Source organism: Rhincodon typus, chromosome 14 (genome assembly GCF_021869965.1).
Source record: "Rhincodon typus isolate 14 chromosome 14, sRhiTyp1.1, whole genome shotgun sequence".
NCBI classification, from domain to species: Eukaryota; Metazoa; Chordata; class Chondrichthyes; order Orectolobiformes; family Rhincodontidae; genus Rhincodon; species Rhincodon typus.
This window is the reverse complement of record NC_063345.1, coordinates 27,190,427-27,213,457: the sequence shown is the minus strand read 5'-3', so window position 1 is coordinate 27,213,457 and position 23,031 is coordinate 27,190,427. Positions and strand designations below refer to the sequence as shown.

The following is a 23,031-nucleotide window of genomic DNA, read 5'->3' as shown; positions in this document are numbered from 1 at the left end:
CCGGTACCAGCAGACAATTTCACAGTGTGAATATCAGGAAGACTAAATACGTTATTGTCAGTCCCAGACAAGAACCTTGGTCCTAGTCACAGATGCCATGCTTTTCCCTTACAATTACCTTGGGTTCAAATACAACGTTCGCAACATCAGTGTTTTGCTTAACCTTGAGATGAAATTCTGACGACGTATCCACTCACCCTCTCAGGAAGTCTACTACCAAGCTTGGATTGTGCACATCTTCACCTGGCTGATCTGCACCTGAAGTCTTTAACCATGTCTTTGATACCTCTAGATTTGACTATTTAAATGTTCTTCTACTCACCTCCGATATTCAACTTCCCATAAAACTTGAGCTCACTCAAATCTGTGCTGCCTATGTCTTAACTCGCACCAAGCCCTGTTCATTTATCACCCTGCATTTACTGAGTTATACTGGCTCCCAATTTGATAATCCCTCCCTTTTAAAATCCTCATTTTTGATTTCAAATCCTTTCATATAATCTTCTCCTCCCTGATCTGCAACTATCTTTAGGTCCACAATCGTGCGAGATATCTGCCCTCCTCTAATTCGGGAATACGGAAGAGGCCAAACTATAGTTGATCTACCAATGGTGCACTCTGCTGCTTCAGCCCAAAGCTCTGGCATTCTCTCCCTACACCTCTCCACCTATATCGATATCTTAATAACTTATTAGATGGCTCAGTGTCACAATTGGTGTTATAATGCTCTTGCCAATCTTGCCAAGGGTGATTTCATTACTTTAAAGATGTTACATATTTAAAAGTTGTTGTTGATGTAATGACGATCTATTGAAAAGAAACACCACATTATTTTGTTTCAGCCTCAGTTTTGGGAGACCAAATTCTCACTGTTTAAACTTCCTCCCATCTGCTAGAATAAAATAAGCATTCAGTTTGTATTTGTAACTACAGATGGGAGTGAAAGAACTCCAGCTGCAGTTTTTAGTTTCAACAATAACTTGCACTAATTTAGCACTTATTATGTAATCACATTACCCAAAGTACTTCCGAGGAGCAATAGTTAGTAAAATGTGACACTAAGTCACATAGAGACATTATTAGGAAAGATGATCAAAAGTTAAAGAGGTAGGGTTTCAGGGTACGGGGCTACATCAGGTAAATGGAGAGAGGTTTAGATAGGAAATTCCAAAGTTTGTTGCGTAGGCAACTAAAAGCATAGCTACTATGAGTGGAGCAATTAAAATTGGAGTTGCTCACAATGGAAAAATTAGAAGAACACAGATATTTTGGAGGCTGTGGGGATTGAGGAGATACAGATTATAAAAATTACATGCACAAATTTGAAAACAAAGATTGAATTTTAGAATCCAGATGTTGCTTAACCCGAAGTCAGTGTAGGTCAGTAAGCACAGGTGTAATAGTTAAGTGAAACCTAATGCAAATAACTACACGGGTGTCAGAATTTAGTATGATTTCCAGTTTACAGAAGGTAGAAAACAAGAGGTCAGCTAGGCATGTGTCCGATTTTTCAGTTTTAATTTTTTATGCCACCTGAGCAAAATCAATCATTTACCCACAGAAACACCAAAGAAAGTGACTATCCTTGGTTGCAAAAAGCAACATGTTCACCACTCTCTGTTTCTTTTTTGGTGTCTAAGTGTCAGAGCATTGAAGATGGTACCTAGGGCAAGAGCGGTTGCCAGTTCCTGACAGGAAAATGCATTTCTGTTCCCTATGAAAATTGTCCTGACTCATCTCTGCTCCTCACATCCACTGCATGCAGTAACACACCTATTTTAGAATCCATAAATGAAGTTGGATTCCACTCTATTCCATTACTTAGTCATTAACTCTGTTTCATTTCATTTTATGTTGTGTCAAGGACAATTTATTCCACCACCCTTGCACAGTCTTGGCAAAGGCTGACAAGAACTTAAAATCCATTTGACTCTTTACAAATACTGGAACATTTTTCCAACCATATCCCTTTAAGGGTGCATGATGCTTTTGTGTTGTTACTTAATTTTAATAGCTGTTGGTGCAGAGCCAAAACTGTGCTGGGAGCTAATTCTTGTTATTCAAATTAGCTGACTACGCAAAATGAAGTACTCAGCTCAGTATGCTTTCGGGCAACTTGATTCAAGCAGGCAGCCGCTCCAGGCACATAGTTTGCTGCCTTCGCAAAACTGGGGCCAACATGTACACAACTAGATTATATTTGCTGCATGCTCTGAGCTTTGGGGTTTCTCCAGAATCATATGCTATTGTGAATGTGGAACTGATAGATGCAATAATTTGCTTTACAGTGAATAATACACTTCTGGAAGCAGATACCTCCTAACAGCTAAAATGATAGCTTTGATAGTGTTTCTAAACATTGTTTTTGGATGGTGCTGGCACGTTTGCATTTATTCCCCATTCTCAGTTGGTCTGAGAAGGTGGTCATGGGCTTTCTCCTTGAACCATTGCAGTCCTCGGGCTATTGCTGCATCTAAAGATATTGCCCTACTGACAATTAAGAAAATAGCAATATATGTTGTGCGACTCACAAGCTGAACATGTAGCTGCTGGTGTTCTCATGATTTTTCTACTCTTGCCCTTCTCAGTAATTGTTGTTGCAGGGATGGGAGTTGCTGTTGAAATAACTTTGGAAAACTGCTATTTAAAATCTTACAAATTATGTATAATGCAACCAAGGTGTGCAAGTGATCAAGGGGAGTGCACATATATGTCAAAAATCTACCTGGCACTTGTTAGTCCAAAGCAAATGTTCTTAAAGTTGTTGATGTGGGAACATTTCATTCTCAGATGATTTATGAATGGAACTGAACACTGTGTGAAATCACCATTGCGACTTTATGATGGAGGGAAGTTCATCAATAAAGTACTTGAACATGGCTGAGATGAGAAACACTATCATATCCCACTTCCTTTGAGCCAGATGTGAATTCAGCTATTTGAAAGGCCTCCCTTCGAGTCTGTTTGACCTTAGTTCCTGCACAGTACGTTGTTGCCAAATTCAACCTTGACGTAACCTGCAGCCAGTCTCATCCCTCCTCTGGTATTCTGCTTTTGTGGATTATATTTGGTCAATGGTGAAGCGCAAACTGGAGCCAATGGTTCTTGCAACAAAATATCAGTGAGTTTCTTCATGTTAAGTAGGTTTCATTTGGTGGCACTACTGATGATGCCATTTGTCACTTTATTAATGATTGGGAGGAGGCTGATAGAACTGACTTGGCCATATTACATTGATCCTTTTATCTTTGAAAGATTATACTGTGTCTGGGAAATTCTACAAATCAGCAGTTAACTGCCTGGGGCATAACTGTGAGGGAAATTTTTGGTGAAGTAGTTAACTGTTATTGCAGGCTTCTAGTTTTACTGATGCTCACAGACATATGTATCATACACCATTATGTTAATATATAATTCACAGAGGTAAGAGGTGAGAGAAGAAAAAGGACTATTATCTTTCTCTTTCATCAAAGAGGGAGAAAGGAGATGCCTTTATACAAGACTTTTCATGGTGTATCAAAACATTTTACAGCCAATTATGAACTTTAGGGACTGGATTTTGACATGTGAATTATTGATTTAATTTGACTGACGTATTCTGGTTAAAATATGTTTTTTTTGTGTGATAACGTTTGTTAATGTCTCAATGTTTACTTGGGCAAAATTGAGTTATTAAGTGTTTGAAATCTTTGTTATTGACAATTAACAGCCTAACAATTAGCATTTTTATGGGATTGCAGTAACACTACCTTTTTTTATGAAAGAACATTTCTGAATTGGTGTGCTGTTAAACACTAGGCATTTGCATATGGTTCATTGGTATGTATGCAATGCATATTGGCTGAATGGGCATGGAAGTGATACTTTGGCAGTGAGTTAGCATGCATAGTTTGAGGGATCATGGAACATACCTTGGGGCATTAAGTCGTTACGGTGAGTATGAGAGGTTATGAGGAATATGTGGGAATGAGGTGTTGTGAAAGGAGAGGGCTAGAGTGCCTAATTAATTGTTTTTGTTGCAATTGGAATGAAGTTGCAGGGAACCAAAATGGGCCAGTGAGCAGTTCACCTGAGCACTCCCCTGCCACTTGGCTACCTCAGACTTGTTTGCAGGATCAGTGGGCTTGAGTCCACCCCACACCCAAGCCCTTCCTGACAAAAAAATGCACAATTCAGGGCCCTGTAGCTGCGGCAGACCTGCTGAGTATGAAAAATTCTTGACTCAAGGCACCCACTTTAAATGCAGAAGATCTAATCCCTAACATATGTCATCAGCTGTAAAACACTTTGAGGCATCTAGCATCATGAAAAGTGCTACCTCAATGCATGTGTTTCTCTTTTGTCTTTTCAAAAAGAGAGGAAGACAATAATTCTCCTTCTCTTACCTCTTAACATTACAAATTGTACGTGAACAGAAAAATCTATAAATCTATGAGCGCTGGTAGAACAAGCAGCCTGATAATGCTGTAACTTACTCCTAATTTGGTAAGCGAACATAATCAAGGTCCATTGTTCCTATTCACTGAAATGGGAAAGGAATTTTTACTCTCATACATTTTCATGCCGTTTTTAAAAACTAAGCTCCTATGTTGTTTCTGCATTTTTTCCATCTGCCTGTGATTTGTTCCAATGTGTCATCAGAATTCCATCAAGCTGAAGTGTTCTCAATCAACAGCAGCCAAGAATACCTCTCAAGAAATCAATTTGAAGTACTCAGCTCGAGGATTATTTAAATGCACTTTCAATTCAAGGTACAGGGTGCATGCAAATTAAAAGCTAGCAAGTTATCATTGAATACATGCTTCTGCCTTGTGAATGCAACAAAACCAGAATAACTGGCTAAAGGAGCCCACCAATAAAAACATAAACTCAAATAAACATCCCAAATACTTCCAAGAAATGTAATTTTGGATACAAATTTCCCCTTCTGATTGTTAAGAATGCAAAATACTGTTTACAAAACAAAAACTTATTCACAAGTGCATGTTTCACCACTCCTGTAAGAATGATCTTTTGTGATTATCTTGCTGGTAGTTGAATCTTGGAAGTTACAAAGCAGGAAGAGAGCAATTTCCTCACAGGGCCTCCACTGGCATTATCCTGTGGGTGCCACCTTCTCTAATTGCATTTTCCCTTCGCTTACCCCTACCAGTTTAGATTTGTTGTTTTCAACTACTTATGCAATAAACTTTTAAACGATTGCTTCAATTGTCATCATTGGTGAAGAATTCTATGTCCTAACTTGTCTTCTACGCGAAAAATCTGTACTTTCTGAGAATAATCTTGAGATGTGTCCCTTTGTTACTGATTTGTCATACAGCATAAAATCTTGTCAGTTTATATTCTGACCTGTATTCTTCAAAACAAGTTGAAAGTTGAAAAATTGCGTTTCAATGAAAAAAATCTCAAATCTTTTAAACTAATCTTTCTAACTTTAACTTTTCGTTGCTAGTTTGTGTATTAATTTTTTTCTGGACCCGTTATATGACTTTAATACTAATGCAAAATTAACTGTGGCTGAACAATGTCTCACACAAATTCAACACCATTTCCTATTGTATGTTGAATATAACAGCTAAGTAAAACCCTGACTTTTTTTTTGTTTTTCTGCTCTGTTATGTTATGGTTTGGAGCATACTTCCTTTCATTTGATTTCCTTTTTTTTCTGAAGTTTACTGGTTCACAATTTCCTGCATTGAACTACCCATTTACCCCCTGCTCAAATAAGTCCATGTGCTTGTGTAGAACACAGAACATAGAACATTACAGCGCAGTACAGGCCCTTCGGCCCTCGATGTTGCGCCGACCTGTGAAACCAATCTGAAGCCCATCTAACCTACACTATTCCATTATCATTCATATGTTTATCCAATGACCATTTAAATGCCCTTAAAGTTGGCGAGTCTACTACTTTTGCAGGCAGGGCATTTCACGCCCTTACTACTCTCTGAGTAAAGAACCTACCTCTGACATCTGTCCTATATCTATCACCCCTCAATTTAAAGCTATGTCCCCTCGTGCCAGCCATCACCATCCGAGGAAAAAGGCTCCCACTGTCCACCCTACCTAATCCTCTGATCATCTTGTATGTCTCTATTAAGTCACCTCTTAACCTTCTTCTCTCTAACGAAAACAGCCTCAAGTCCCTCCACATAAGACTTTCCCTCCATACCAGGCAACATCCTGGTAAATCTCCTCTGCACCCTTTCCAATGCTTCCACATCCTTCCTATAATGCGGTGACCAGAACTGTATGCAATACTCCAAGTGCGGCCGCACCATAGTTTTGTACAGATGCAACATGACCTCATGGCTCCGAAAGTCAATCCCTCTACCAATAAAACCTAACACACTGTACGCCTTCTTAACAACGTTATCAACCTGGGTGGCAACTTTCAGTGATCTATGCACATGGACACCGAGATCTCTCTGCTCATCCACACTACCAAGAATCTTACCATTGGCCCAGTACTCTGTATTCCTGTTACTCCTTCCAAACTGAATCACCTCACACTTTTCCGCATTAAACTCCATTTGCCACCTCTCAGCCCAGCTCTCCAGCTTATCTATGTCCCTCTGTAACCTGCAACATCCTTCCGCACTATCCACAACTCCACCGACTTTGGTGTCATCTGCAAATTTACTAACCCATCCTTCTACGCCCTCATCCAGGTCATTTATAAAAATGACAAACAGCAGTGGCCCCAAAACAGATCCTTGAGGTACACCACTAGTAACTGAACTCCAGGATGAATATTTCCCATCAACCACCACCCTCTGTCTTCTTACAGCTAGCCAATTTCTGATCCAAACCGCTAAATCACCCTCAATCCCATGCCTCCGTATTTTCTGCAATAGCCTACCATGGGGAACCTTATCAAACGCTTTACTGAAATCCATATACACCACATCAACCGCTTTACCCTCATCCACCTGTTTGGTTACCTTCTCAAAGAACTCAATAAGGTTTGTGAGGCACGACCTACCCTTCACAAAACCGTGTTGACTATCCCTAATCAAATTATTCCTTTCTAGATGATTATAAATCCTATCTCTTATAATCCTTTCCAACACTTTACCCACAACCGAAGTAAGGCTCACTGGTCTATAATTACCAGGGTTGTCTCTACTCCCCTTCTTGAACAAGGGGACAACATTTGCTAGTCTCCAGTCTTCTGGCACTATTCCTGAAGACAATGACGACATAAAGATCAAAGCCAAAGGCTCTGCAATCTCCTCTCTAGCTTCCCAGAGAATCCTAGGATAAATCCCATCCGGCCCAGGGGACTTATCTATTTTCACACCTTCCAGAATTGCTAACACCTCCTCCTTATGAACCTCAATCCCGTCTAGTCTAATAGCCTGTATTTCAGTATTCTCCTCGACAACATGGTCTTTTTCCTGTGTGAATACTGACGAAAAATATTCATTTAGCGCCTCTCCTATCTCTTCGGACTCCACGCACAACTTCCCACTACTGTCCTTGACTGGCCCTAATCTTACTCTAGTCATTCTTTTATTCCTGACATACCTATAAGAAAGCTTTAGGGTTTTCCTTGATCCTACCTGCTAAAGACTTCTCATGTCCCCTCCTGGCTCTTCTTAGATCTCTCTTTAGGTCCTTCCTGGCTAATTTGTAACTCTCAAGCGCCCTAACTGAGCCTTCACGCCTCATCTCTACATAAGCCTCCTTCTTCCTCTTGGCAAGAGATTCAACTTGTTTAGTAAACCACGGTTCCCTCGCTCGACCACTTCCTCCCTGCCTGACAGGTACATACTTCTCAAGGACACGCAGTAGCTGTTCCTTGAACAAGCTCCACATTTCAATTGTGCCCAGCCCCTGCAGTTTCCTTCTCTATCCTATGCATCCTAAATCTTGCCTAATCGCCTCATAATTGCCTTTCCCCCAGCTATAACTCTTGCCCTGCGGTATATACCTATCCCTTTCCATCGCTAAAGTAAACGTAACCGAATTGTGGTCACTATCACCAAAGTGCTCACCTACCTCCAAATCTAACAGCTGGCCTGGTTCATTACCCAGTATCAAATCCAATGTGGCCTCGCCTCATGTTGGCCTATCTACATACTGTGTCAGGAAACCCTCCTGCACACATTGGACAAAAACTGACCTATCTAAAGTACTCGAACTATAGCGTTTCCAGTCAATACTTGGAAAATTAAAGTCCCCCATAACAACTACCCTGTTACTTTCGCTCCTATCCAGAATCATCTTTGCAATCTTTTCCTCTACATCTCTGGAACTTTTCGGAGGCCGATAGAAAACTCCTGACTGGGTGACGTCTCCTTTCCTGTTTCTAACCTCAGCCCATACGACCTCAGTAGACGAGTCCTCATCAAACGTCCTTTCTGCCACCGTAATACTGTCCTTGACTAACAATGCCACACCTCCCCCTCTTTTACCACCTTCCCTGATCTTACTGAAGTCTGCAGCAAAATTTGCTATGCCCATAACTTAGTGTAATCATCAAGCTTCAAAATCATTCTTCCTTCACCTATGCCAAAATCTTAAATATTTTAAATGAGAAACAAAAAAACCCATTATAGGTCCCATTGCTACCTGCATCCTGCCAATCAAAACAACGTCTCTACTTTTGTTTTTCTTTATATACTAGATATCTGCCTGTTCAAAGAGATAACTTGTCTTAATCTGTTACCCATGGCTAATTCTCTAAAGCCACATTTAACTTCAGATGGCGGTATAAAAAAATTATTTCAAATCAGCGTTCTATTGCACAATTTGCCATATTTTTTTCCGTCCATTGACTGCAATAGAGATGGAAATGATTTTAGGAGTATGACAGGCAAGCCTGGTTTCAAAGCAAAGGTTTCATTCCATTCAATGAGCAGTAATAAACACAGCTGTCATGATCTCAAAACTGCTGTCATTACTCTGTGAAACTGACAGTAATTTCTGGCATCTGCATTTGAAATTAAATGTGAAAATCCAGAAGTTACTGTCAGAGATACCCTATTCCTCTGCTCGTGCACTTTTGAAGTCTTTACAGTTGAAAGACCTAGGAATTGCTGAATTGATGAATTGATGTTAATTTCAACTTTTTTGCCCCTGTAAAATCTCATGCAAAAGGTATGTCTTGGTGCATGAGGTATTGCTAGATTTTTAATGATGTACTTAATCATTATTGTTGCCAAACAATTACTCTGCCCTAAAAAAATTAATCTTGTATTTATGGATTGGTAAACTTTTGCATTATGATAAAAATACTCCATGGATTATTCAAATAAATTTTTGATTAAAATATAATATGTTTCCACCCTAATTTACCCTAATCTTACTGTCTGCAAAATTTTAAAGAAATGTAATGGAGAATTTGGGTTAGAGGAGTGGCCATCATAGTCAGATTGTCACTCTGCTTCTACTTTTCTTTATACAAAAGGAAGGAACTCCACTTTTCGAACCAGAGATTCCAGTCACATGTCATGCAGAAATGCAGAGTGTACATTTAATCTAACTGTGTCTTCGTAGGATAATCAGGGGAAGGTAAACCACACCCCCATTTCATATCAGTAATTCCATATCCCATAACTTCAATGTCCCGCAGCAAAGATAGCTGCTTTGACAGCTCCTGTGAAAGGTTAAGTGTGAGGTTAGGGTGTCAAGTGGGTAGGGAGCCAGGATTCAAAATGGTTACGGTGTTAGATTAGTAGAGTACCAATTAAGTAGGATGCCAGGTGGTTAGGAGGCTTGGGAACAAGATAGTAGGGTATGTAGAGTGCCAGATAATTAGGAAGTCAAATGGATAGATTCCCTTTGTGCCAAGTGATGGGGTGCCAAGATGAAAAACATCCAGATAACTAATTCAGTGTTTAATGTAAGTTGGGGTGAAAGGGGTCATGTGGTTCTGCAGGCTTTTGGGCTGAAGGAGTTGCAGGCTGTTGTTTCAGGCAAGCGGGAGGAGAGAGACAGTGGTAGTAGGAGTGAGGGCTGTCAGCCATAGTCAAGAGGGTGTAAGGGCTCAGAGGAAATGTAGTTGAACGTGTGAGAGTTAAATTGTGAGTCAATTTAATAGTTATCCAGGAACTGGTCTCGGCTTTTAATAATCTGACATGTCCTGGACTTAATATTAATTGTATCAGAACACTCCAAGTTCACTGATTTAAGTGGATACTTTTGGAGAATTCCAGGCGCAGGGGAATTATCTAGTGGAATTTTCAATTTCCTGCGCAGTTCTCTTTGAGTCTGCTCTGTTTAGGATTCTGCAAGGTCCGAACTGGCAAATCTAGTCTACGCTACAGAAATGACTATGTGGCAATTGGAAAATTGGAAAATTGAAAAATAAAGACATTCGTCTTTATTACTTCCTTCTTTGTGAGAATTCTTCAGTGTGGCTCGTCACTTAGCCTGCTTGATGATAACACTGTCGATCACTGGTGTGATAAACAAATCAGCATCAAGAAAGTTGAAATCCAGCCATGAAGCTCTTTCAAATGAGTAGCAAGTGCAATCACTTTGCTGCTGACTACAAAATTGAGAAGTAAGTTCAAATTCTCTTCAAAGAGACTGATAGTTTCTGTTAATGGGATAAATGCCAGTAGATGGCACACCACACCACACCACTGGACTTAGAGAATACAGAAACATTCAGGAAGAATTTTTGAAAGGCACTTTGCTTCTAGCAAAATCGGATATTTCCTGTTGTGCAATAGGATTTATTTCAACCATTCACAGTGTAAAGTGACTAGACTATAGCGACCATTGAAAAACAGTCCATCTTTTCTACCAAAGCATCTGACACTATAGATACATACACAGGTAACTGTGGCATCAGGATTTCATTTGTTTTTATCACAGTGATGCAGTAACTAAGGTCAAGGTTAATCTCAATCACATGCCAATTAGAAGAAGGAAAGAAACATTAAAATTATAGCAAAATGATTGTGGAGCACAGGACTAACACAAATTAATTCTTAAATAATCAATTGTTCTGAATTCCTGTATTGTCAGCCTTCATTCAGGATTTGTTTTTAATTGCTGGAGGTGGAAATTGTACAGCAGTCAGATGCTTCAATATATACAAGTCTCAGCTAATTCTCCTTGATAGATACAAGAGCTAGGGTTTCTGGTTTTCTTTTTGATTGGAACCTGGAGCACTTGAATATTTGCCAAAGTCGATGACAATTCCTTCATGTTGATCAGATTCAGAGATTGACTCCTTTTACCAAATTGCTAATAGTGTCAGGTACTTCAGCAATACCAGGGACTGATAAAAGATTCCACTAGCAGGGACTTGAAACAAAAGTCTCCCAGCATTCAGCAGCCTATCTACCCTGTCAAACATGAAGCAGACTGATACTGTTAGTGACTGGGAATGTATGGATCCCAAGACTGGGTCACTAACCACCAGTGTCAGACATTGTGGAACTGAACAGTTGCTGCCTAGGCTTCACAACTAATTGGATGCACTCAATCAAATTTATCAATTTAGGTATACAAGGAAATGTGTAATGTATATGCAGTGAGTTCAGAGTAGTGTTTGTTGCGCGGGAACGGAAAAGGTGCAATACTTATTAATTACATTGATACTTATTAATTGCAATGATATTGCTAATTGAATAGAACAACTTGAGTTGAATAAAACCTTTAATCACAGTGAACTTGTTGAAATCAGCAGAAACTAAATAAATCTAGATTGGTAATCATCATGGGAGTTCCGTATGGCTAAGCCACTGGATGACAATTTGGGAATATACTAACCAAACCAACAGCCAATCATGGTATCAAGGAAGGTCATGAGCTCTTTCAAAATTTGCATTCTGCATGTAAACATCTGATAGAATCCCACATAGGCGCATTCAAAAAAGTGAACAGGAGAAGCATCAACAGGGAATTTATAAAGAAAGAAAACAGAAGGTAGGAGTCAACAGACAAGTTTCTGGTGACCAAAATCAAGATGATTCCAGTGATAAATCATAAATGACCTACAGTCATCTCACAATGACAACCTAAAGGGTAGATGTATGATTTGTTTAAAACTGTTTAAAATTCTCAATAAAGGTGTTAGATTTAGTGTGACATTGTGTCAATAATAATTCTTAGTCTCTGAATCCAAGGAAGAAGTAAAATTACCTGCAGTTAGTTCAATAAAGTCGTCACCTTGTACACAATCCAGTGCAGAACCACTGTGAGCATGCATTAAATGAGTTTGCAGTGTAGGTGGAATGTGAAACGTGTTTTATCACAGGAAGTCCAAATGAGATATTTATTTTATTTGTTCATAGGATGTGGGCATCAGCTGCTAGGCCAGTATTTATTGCTGATCCCAAATTTCCTTGATATAAAAAAAATGGTGAGCTGCCTTCTTGAACTGTTGTGGTCCATATGTTATAACTACACGTACAGTGCTGTCAGGGAGGGAGTTGCAAGATTTTGACCCAGCATCGGTGAAGGAATATTTTCAAGTCAGGATACCATGTATCTTGGAGGGTAAGTGTAGGTGTTGGTGTTCCCATGCATTCACTGGCATTGCCCTTCTAGATGGTAGAGTCCAAGGTTCGGAAAGTGCTGTAAAAGGAGTATTGGTGAGTTGATGGTTACATGATTTGGCCATTCAATACGTGTATAAAATAAGCCTATTTATACCTACATGAATATGGGAGAACACCCATATTTAAACACCAGAATTTAAACAGATTTGTTTATGCATCTTTGAAAGATGCTGTCAATCAAGAATGACCTCTCTCACTGTGTTGCTTGAGTCTCTACAGTCAGGAACATTACCCAGAGGAAAGGAGAACTTGCTTTTTACTTCAGGAACAGGGTCCTGGATGTTTTGGTGGATGTTTTGCTGACCACCACAGGAGGCCACATCACCAGATCAAGCCAGCCTGGATGCAAATTATAACCGAACTTATACTCAACAGTGCAGCAAGAAAGTTCACGATTTTCTTTGCCCTGCAGCAGTACGTGCCATTTTCTCTCTACTCCCTCACACTCACAGGGTCACCATTCACTCAAACTCTTCCACTGCACTACAATTCTCACTGTTGCATACATCATGACCACTCAATGGCTCTCACTCATTTCATCCTCCAAAATTACAAACTGTCTCTGCCCCACTGCACCCCACCCATGCTTCCTACTCATTCAATGGGAACACTTTACCAGCTCTCCTGCTCATGCATCCTCATTGACTGTTCTTCAAACCACTTCCATTATAGTCAATCTCTCTCTTTGTCTCAATGCACACAACATTGGCCAAGCCAACCATGGCCTACTTTGCTCCACCCCAGACTTATGTCTCCACAGCATCTCAGCTGACCAACGTGTAATTCCCGGATTGCTTGAATTTGACCTGCAGGGCTGATCATAGCTCAATACCAAGACTGCAGGGACATGGTAGGAACATGAGATGGCTAACCATGGCTAAACCCCTGGGTAGGAATTGAGCAAGCTGTTTGACAGGGATCTATGCCCAGATCCTCAACCTTTTACAACATATATCAATGAATAGATGAGGTAAGTGAAGGCAGTGTCATTAAATTCATCGACAACACCAAGATGGGTGAAAAAGTACATTGCGAAGGCAACATCTGGTAGCTGCTGATGGATGTAGTTAAGTTGATGAGCTGAAATTTTCCAGATGGAATATAATATGGGAAAATGTGGAGTTTTTCACTTTAGCAGAAAGAATGCAAAAGCAGGGTAACATTTAAATTCAGAAAGAATGAGGAAGTCTGAAGTGCAGAGTGATTTAGATATGTTAGCACGAGTCACAACAGGTTGTTATGTAGGCACATGTCATCAAGATGGCTAATGGAATGCTATCCTTTATTGCAAGAGAAATTGAAAATAATAGTAAGGGTGTTGTGCTTGAGTTAAACAGGGTATTGCTGAGACCACAGCACAAATACTGTGTGCAGTTTTAGTCTTTTTTCATTTCATTCCTGGGATGTGGGTGTCACTGGCTATGGACCTGGGATTTAATGATGGTGCCAGTGGTGTGAACGTCACATAGTAGTGGTGAATATCTCCACCTCTCCTGCTACATAATTCCCCAAGGAAGATGCCCAAGAGCCTGAGGCTGCATAAGTAATAAGTCAAAGAACAGATGATTGCATGAGAAAAGTCACTCTGCGACATGGCAGCCTGGACACCATGAGTCGCATTCTAAAATACAGTCTTACTGAAAATGGGAATATTCAGCCCCACATCTTGTCCTGAATCTTCTGTGTTGAGTATTAACTCCCTCACAAGCCAATTGTCATATTTCAGATGTTCTCTGTGTGACGCATTATTCTGCTTGTCCTAACATTGTTCTGTTTCTGTTAATTGATAATCAGTTCATGAGAAATATAGCAGCATGTTAGATCTCTGAAAATAAACTGCATTGTTTTTTTAAACCATTGCGCTGGAAGTTTAGGGGTATCCATATTATATGTTTTATATCATGCATTCAGAAGGAAAAAAAAAATTCTCATTGACACAACCCGCCAGTGAGACTTCTTTTTATTGTCTTTTGTATTCTCATTTTCTGATAATTTTCACAGGAGATTGTTCCGCAACTGTATATCAGGAGCTGTGAAACAAATACAAGAATATGTTTGTTTCGATGACTACTGTTTAAAAACATACAGGTCCTTTTGAATCTCTGCCATTAGATTAGCTTCATTGTTTCTTTCTGAAAGTTATTTTTAGTTTACATTAATTTGTTTACTAAGGACCTTTGCTCCTCAGTCACCCCTTTGAAATGGACCTAGAATTACCTCAAAACACTACAGTGCACTGTGTTCATAATGTATCTATCCGTATCAAAGTCCTTCCACTTAATGTGTAGTTTTGACTTTCATGAATTGAATCATCTGTTTGTATACAACAAGCAGATTACCTGTTCATAGTATTAGACTTGAGTAGTATTTGTGTACCACTTTGGACACTTATGTTGCATTTCTGGTCAAGGAAACTAGTGAAAGGAGAAAATCTGAATTGCTTAGAAGGATAAGGCTGCATTTTACTTATAGAGACTGGAAAGGAGCAAATGCTAAGCACTGGGAGACTGATAACGTTAAGTATTAACAGATGATTGACAGACCTTGAGTACGAATGACAGCGATGCTGAAAATCAACAGCCTCATGCTTGAATGCCCATGTATCAAATGATTAGGAATGCCGAGCACAAGCACAGATACAGCAGCTTTAACAAATTGTGAATAGAGTGATTTTGAAAGGAAATGAAAAGGTGGATGGAATATTTTCCTAACAGGAAAGAAAAAGTACTTAGTTACCAAACAGTAAGTCAATTTGCAAAGAAATAAAGCTTTTCTCAGTTCAAGTTATCTTCATGACTTGAACTAAATTTGCTCTTTGCTTACTTCAAGTTCAAGAATACCACTGATATCAGCACCAACACAACTGAATTATTGAGTGTATACTAGATAGTGAATCTTGTATTGAAATAAAAACTTGAAAAATATCAAGTATAATTGGTACTGACTTGTTGAGGCAAGTTTTGTGATGTAAATAGAGATCTTTTTGACAAAACTAGATAAAAGAGAGTGAAGTAGAAATGGATATGGATTTCAATAAGTATTTATTAAGATGTCTCAAAAAAAGTCATGATCTTGGAGTGAAAGTAGCAGCAGGGATAAAAAGTAAGATGGAAAACAGGAAATAAAGCATTAGAGTCAAAGAGACATAAAGGCCTACAACATAGAAAAAGGACCTTCCCTCCATTGAGCCTGTTGTGGTCAAATACAAGCACCTAAAATGTAATGGCGTTGCATTTTGATGCTGAAATTATGCATAAATGTAAAAGTTTTGCTCTGACTAAAGAAGCAGGATTCAGTGCTTCGTCCATTTTCACTCTCTGCAAGTACAGAGGATGTGGATTTGGGCATCAGGAATAATCTCTCAAAATAAGTTTAAGACTAGAGGGCCTCCTTATAAGTGAGGATGTCTTCAAGTAAAACAATGAAGAAACGTATTGGTGTTTTGAATGATACGTAGGCGGAAGATAGAGTTTTGATAAGATATATTCGAGGTAATGAACCAGAATGTGCTGTCACAGTAATGATGAGTTTAATGGTGTTCACTTTTAGTTATTCACAAATGATTCAGAAACTCCATAGATAGTGAAATGTAGAAATCTAAAAGTTGCTGCTCCAAGTCAAGTTTTCAAAAACATCACCTTGCTGTGAGCCTCACAACCACAATGTGTTGAATGGCATGAGTTACTGGAATTAAAACCACTTCAGGAATTTTAGCTTTGTCAAGTCTTGTTGAAGTATTCTTTCTAACAGTGTTATAACTCTTAATTATTGCTAAGTAATTAACCTCTCTGGCACTGAATATTAACTATTACAAGTGTGGAATTTCATTCCTTAATGTTATAAATATTGTTGGGGATTTTGAAATTGCAAAGGGCAAGGCTCAGATTCACAGCAATTCACACTTATTCATGTTTATTTCTTTAAATTTAGCTGTCCTTTCCTCTTTCTATTCTGTTACTATCGCTTCCTATTTCTATCCTCTTCTAAAAAAGGGTCACTGGTCCCAAAATGTTAACTCTGCTTACTCTCCACAGATGCTGCCATACTTACTGACTTTATCCAGCAATTTTTTTTTTATTCATAGAGTCATATAGCACGGAAACAGACCCCTCGGTCCAACTTGTCCATGCCGACCAGATATCCTAAATTCGTCTAGTCCCATTTGCCAACATTATCTTAAACCTACGCCCTCTAGTTTCGTACTCCCCTACCTGGGGAAAAAGACCTTGATTATTCACCCTATCAATTCAGTTTTTGTTTCTGATTTCCAGCAACACAGTTCTTTGGTTTTATTTTCATTCCTATTTCTTTTCTCTCTTCATCCGATCTTCCTCTCACTCTCTGTATTTCTCTTTCTCTACCTGATTTAACATTGATTTTATGCTCCTAATTTAAACTTTCAATTCAATCTTTGGCGCTGTAATTTCCTAGTCCTTCTATGAGATTGGTTAAGGAGTAATTTAGGCACTTGCTCTATTCTGTTCCAGTCCAGACACCCAGTTTCCTCTGCTTTGATATTATCCACTTACATGACCAGCAACTTTTCATGCAAAAAATTAAAATACTTAAATATGTAGATACAAGTCTGACTTATGCCAGTTGTTGTTGGATGTCTTTCAACTCTTAATTATGGCCCAAAACATTATTGGGGAAAAGAAAAGTGATACTGACTAATTTAGGTGAACAGAAACAGAGGAGTTCATATAAAGACATGAAAGACAAGCAGGAGCACGGGGAAAATGCAGAACTACATTTGTGTGGCATGAAGGGAGGTCCAGAAAAGGAATGCTTTTCACTTAAATTTTCATTCACTGACCTGGGTATAGATACAGAAAATGCTGGCAATACTCAGCAGGTTAGGCAGCATCTTTGGAAGATAAGAATTACCTTTCAAGTTTGACAAAAAGTCATCAACCTGATTTGTTAACTGTGTTTTTCTCTCTCCACAAATGTTACCAGACTCGCTGTGTTTTTCAGCATTTTCTGTTTTTATTTTAGATTCCCAGCATTCACAGGTACTGCTTCCAATTTGTGTTCACCTGGGAGTGGGTTCAAGTGTAATTGAGGTCCCATTGACTTACTTTGTGCCTTTTTTCATGTGGTTCCTGACAGGCACCAAGCCACCAAACTGCAGTTAGCAGTTAAAATGATGGCCAAATAGACCTCAGTGAAAATGGAATCAAAAGGCAATATGCTTCAATTTACATGCCTTCCTAAACCTTCACTCGTCCTGTGATACACAGGTATTGTGGATTAAAATTAATTCCTAAATGTTAACAGAGAAATTTTATATTGCAATATTTGCACTATGTGACTCTACTTATTGTAGCAAGTAAACTTTATAAACAGAAATCGAAAATATTAGCAACACTGACAATATCTTACTCGTAAACTGTTGTCCAGCCATTTTCATTGTTCTTCGTTGCTAGCAGACCGGTGTTACCATGGTATGTCATCATTGCTAGGTCAAGGCCCTTGGCAGATACTCTTTTCAAGGCCCCGTTGTTGCTGATAGTTAGCCAATATACCTGGCCACCAGGCACCACAAGCCAGAGAGGTGTGCCATTAGCATCTCTCCGAATATGTAGCGAATCGCCATTGTTGCCAGTGATGGAGCTAAGATCACCCTCATTGGTATAGCTGAAGTTGTAAACATAGTCTCCTGTTATTAGATTTAAGGTATTCAAATGGGTCCCATTAATGTTAAAGAGGTACAGCTCTTGATCTGCTGGTGAAGCCACTTCGTATACATTCAAGTGATTGTAGCGGGGTTTATTCCTGCTCACTGCTCGGATACGGATATTAGCAAGGTCCGCTATATATAATGTGCCATCTGGAGAAACAGCCAAGGAGGTTGGTGTTTTCAACTTTGCATCCTTGGCATAGCTACCATCACCTAGAGAATAAAGAAAATGTGTTGATATTAATGATCAAAATCATCAACTAGAAACAATTAGAATAAATCTTAGCATCCATACAAACCTGATGATATAATTTGGGGAAAAGTACAGCTCACAGGAGGCCTTTGACTCACTCAAAGCTACAGCCCTCTCTCTTCTTTCCCCATCCCTGCCAAACACTCAGTGCTTTACATTAGCTTAGAAGAGCAGTTTATTCTGTAGCTATTATTTTGAGAATCTGATGAGACTGTGCTTAATAAATAATCAGCTGTTCTATTCTTCTTCTCAGGAAGGCAGTTGATCCTCAGTTCCATGACTTCCACTCAAGGTAGGGAGGGAGAGCAGGTCCTATATCTGCAACAACTGAAAGAGGGATCAAACTCCATGCTGTTGGCACCGATCTCATCTAGGCACCCATCCTGTCAACTTGAGCCTGTGTTGCTGTGAGAACATGTACATGCATGTTGCAGTCCACAGCAATGAATAGTGGTAGTCGAGGCTCTTTTTGCCATAACATGGCTAACCAGGAATCTCTCTTACTCCCGCTACCTACCATTGGCATCTGACTGAAGTATTTACAGGTTGATACTCAAGCTGTTTGGCTGTGTTTGGAATGTGTTAAGAATTTGACCATCAAATTCCAGAGCAAGACTTGAACCTGGCCCTTCCGGCCCTTTGAAAGTGTGGACACTTGCTGGGGGACAGAATGGCAAATGGCAGCAGAGCATTGATCCCTTCCTGAAGTGTCCATTCTTTTGGTGAGAATCTAAACAGCAAACATCAGCTGGCTATTTGACATTTTAATGGGAATCACAATCAGACTAGACAATAAACTTGGCTGACAAGTAGGTATCAGAATCCTGGGCTGCCATTTCACTTCATTTCGCAGAGGGCCTGAAGCCAATAGTGTTGGCTCAAGTGCTTTGTCATTGCTTCAACTCGGTCTGCAGCAATTTACCGAACACAATATTGGACAAAATGTGAAAAATTATGGGATTATACCTTGTGATACGGAAACATTTCACTGAGAAATATATTTATTATAGCTTTCTTTGGAGTGAGGATGATGGTCAGAAATTGTTTTGTTTTGATAATCCTCACCATCATAGTCACAGAGCCCACTGTCATTAACGCTGTGCCTAGAGGTAAAGAATAACTATTTGAGTAAGCTATCAGAGTGTGTCTGGAGCGAAGACTTGCATGCAAGTGACAACCTTCAGGAGGGATAGAGGAGAGATTATGTACAGTATAGTGAAATATGGTGAACGAACCACCACTTATATTTGGCAACAACAGCAACATAGGCTACAGCCAATGGAAAAATTAATCTCTTTGCTCATGAATGATACATGACTACACTAACAGATCTGCTGTAAAAAGTATTATAGCTTTAGTTTGAAATTCAAGACGTAATTATTTTTCTAGGGTTAGGAGGAGATACAACTCAGCAGTACCTATAAATAGCTCAAATCCACAGGCAATATTTTATCAAACTTACTGCATTATATCGTCCACAATACAAAGAAATCTGTTTCATTCCATGACAGTTTCATGCCAGTCATTTAAAATAGACCACAGCTCTGCATCATGGAAATACAATCACTTTTCTTATATTGAAAAGAATTCTGTTTCAATTTTATTCCCTCCTCTCCTGATTCTTGCATGCGTTTCATTCTGTATACACAACCAGTCCTCCAGCACTTCTGCCTAACTAGCCATTCTTTGTACGTCAACCCCAAAGGTACATGCTGACAGCTGCTTAAATGAGAATGGCATGATAGATGAACCTGATCCTGTTCTTACCTGTTGTTCACACACAAACATTAGACTGTACGGATCACTGAACAGAAATCAGGAGCAGCAAACCTATCTATGCATCACCCTCTACTGTCATGCCAGTTGACAACAGCTTACTCAGCACATGCCACATATTGAATCTGGAGTCTTCTAGTCATATATGCAAGCTTGGGAATAAGGTGGGGTCGATTCCCATAAGGATCAAAATTATGGGATGCATTGATTAATTCTCACTCTCTAAAATCATGCATGAAGAATGGTCACTGGGGTCAGAGACCCATGTGGTCAGGAGCTAAACCTTATGATAAGGAAGAGACAGAATAGTGTAATACAAAAGATCCATTCAAAAGGTGATGAGAACAAGAAGTCATAATCATAGAATAGAATCCCTACAGTGCGGAAGCAGGCCATTCAGCCCATTGTGTCCACAGCAACCCTCTGAAGAGCATCACACCAAACCCTACTCCCCCTTCTACTCTATTCCTGTAACCCTACATTTCCCATTGCTAATCCACCTAGCCTACACATCCCTGGACACTGTAGCATGGCCAATCCACCTAACTTGCACATCTTTGGATTGTGGGAGGAACACACGCAGACACAGGGAAAATATGCAAACTCCACACACACTGGAATTGAACCTGGGTCCCTGGCACTGTGAGGCAGCAGTGCTAACCACTGAGATACCATGCTGCTGCAAAGCCACCATGCCTTTTTCTTTTAATATGTAACAAAAATCTAAATAGTTTGGCAAATGGATTGCAATGTAACATCTGCTTCATTCCAATACTCTCTTATAACCTGATTATGTGCAAAGTCATTACTTCTATAAAATATTATAACTGATTTCCCTGAATCTCATCTGTAAGTTCTTAAACCATGATGCACATTGCTGTGGGGAGTGGTAATGATCTACTGTGCACCATCTCCTTTACTTCAAGTCGGCCTCCCAACTTGCATAAGCCGAATGCAAAGGCTTTGGGGTATTTGGATGAATTTCAAGCTCCACTTTCCGAAAATAAAGAGGACACGACAAATATATTATATAGACATTGTCTAAATTAAAGTTCAAGAAATGGGAACATTTTTCAATGACAGTTTTTAAATCTGTGCCAATGAAACATCTTAGTGTCCACTGATTGTGGAACACTTCCAAGAAACAGTTGTCTATCATACAGTCACATTCCATAGCTGTGTACTAGACATTCAAATATGGCAAAATATTTGCTATAGCTTGCACATTTTGATATGTGCAACATAAAGTTCTACAATTCTGACATTACCCTCGAGCTGAATTTTCTTTGGACTCCAAGTTACTAACAGAGGTTCTAGTTAATATTAACTTTTCCAATGAACCTAACTGGGATTGGAGGGTAGTAGAAGTAGGTATGATGATAGCGTTGCCCACAGGTCATTGGCCTCAGTTCCACTCTTAATCTGTGCCACATTAAACACAACTATATAAAACAATCCTTGACCATATCAATTCCACCTAGGTTCTCAGGATTAGCAACAGTTGAATCATTGAAAATAATGGGCTGTGTCAGTTGCATACTTTTAACATATTAGAGGGAAATATATTCTTATCCCTGTGAAACACATAAAATGAAAGGACCTGTAAGATAGATTCAGGTAAAATAAACTTTTGTGGTGACATCATGAAAACATAAGCAATGAGTGCGATTCAATGTTTGCATGCAACCTTATATATTGTAAGCTTAACTCCAATAGGAATTATTTTTATTCTTAATTTTGATTCTTATGATGCAGAAATATTTATTATTACACTTGCATATAAATACTTATTATTGGAAAAGTGGGGAGGCGATGGCCTCGTGATATTATCGCTGGATGTTGACTCAGATAACATTCTGGAGACCTGGGTTCAAATCCCACCATGGCAGATGGTGGACTTTGAATTCAATAAAAATATCTGAAATTAAGAATCTAATGATGACCATGAAACCATTTTTGATTGTCAGGAAAAACCCATGTGGTTCACTAATGTCCTTTAGGGAAGGAAACTGCCATCCTTACCTGGCCTACATGTGACCCCAGATCAATAGCAATGTCATTGACTCTGAACTGCCTTCTGGGCAATAAATGCTGCCTGGCCAGTGATACCCTCATCCCGTAAATGAATAAAGGAAAACAAAAAGCAAATCTCACAACTAAGATGATTTTTGTCCCCAGCAGTTTTGGTGTTCCCAAAAATTGACAACAATCACTATTAATTCCTCTCCACCAGAATGTTCAATAGATCTAGCTTTAAGAATATATAGTGGGATAATTCTGTACTGTAACCTATGTCATTTTTCCAAGTAACCAGAAAAAAAAGGTCAAAGCAAATGGAGACAGAGAATGAACATTATGAATGAAAAAGATCCGAACTACACAACATTTTTTAATGTTGGGCAATTTAATTATAAATCCATCTCTACAAAAAAATACAATAATATGTTACACTGCTGGATATAGTAAAGCAGTAAAATACAGGTATTTCTCTAATTAGGTGATAGTTGCGTTCTTGTGAGACCTCGCGCTATAGAAAATTGCCAGAGAAAATCGCTTTATAGGGAAATCGCTATAGAAAATCACTCTACCTGTACAGCAGAAAGTTCACGTTATCCAAATTGCATCCATTTTTGAAGTTCAAAATGGGAGGAAAGGAAAATGGGGAAGAGACTGCAGTTTAGGTATGTGAGAACAATGAGAGCACAGGAGATCCGATGGGAATCGATTCCATAGAAGAAAAGTGAGAATTTTGCAACGAGACTGAAAGAATATTTCCAATCCCTATATGAGTTGAT

The 23,031-nt window shown here is 39.2% G+C and overlaps 1 protein-coding gene across 1 annotated transcript in view; it reads right to left on the bottom strand.

The window, feature by feature from the left end:
• LOC109927343 (teneurin-1-like) overlaps positions 1 to 23,031 on the bottom strand; it is a 141,338-nt gene that overhangs the window by 39,772 nt on the left and 78,535 nt on the right. Inside the window, exon 15 of the mRNA XM_048605297.1 lies at positions 17,910 to 18,420. Coding sequence (XP_048461254.1) covers positions 17,910 to 18,420 — 511 coding nt within the window. The remainder of the gene's footprint in view (positions 1 to 17,909; positions 18,421 to 23,031) is intronic.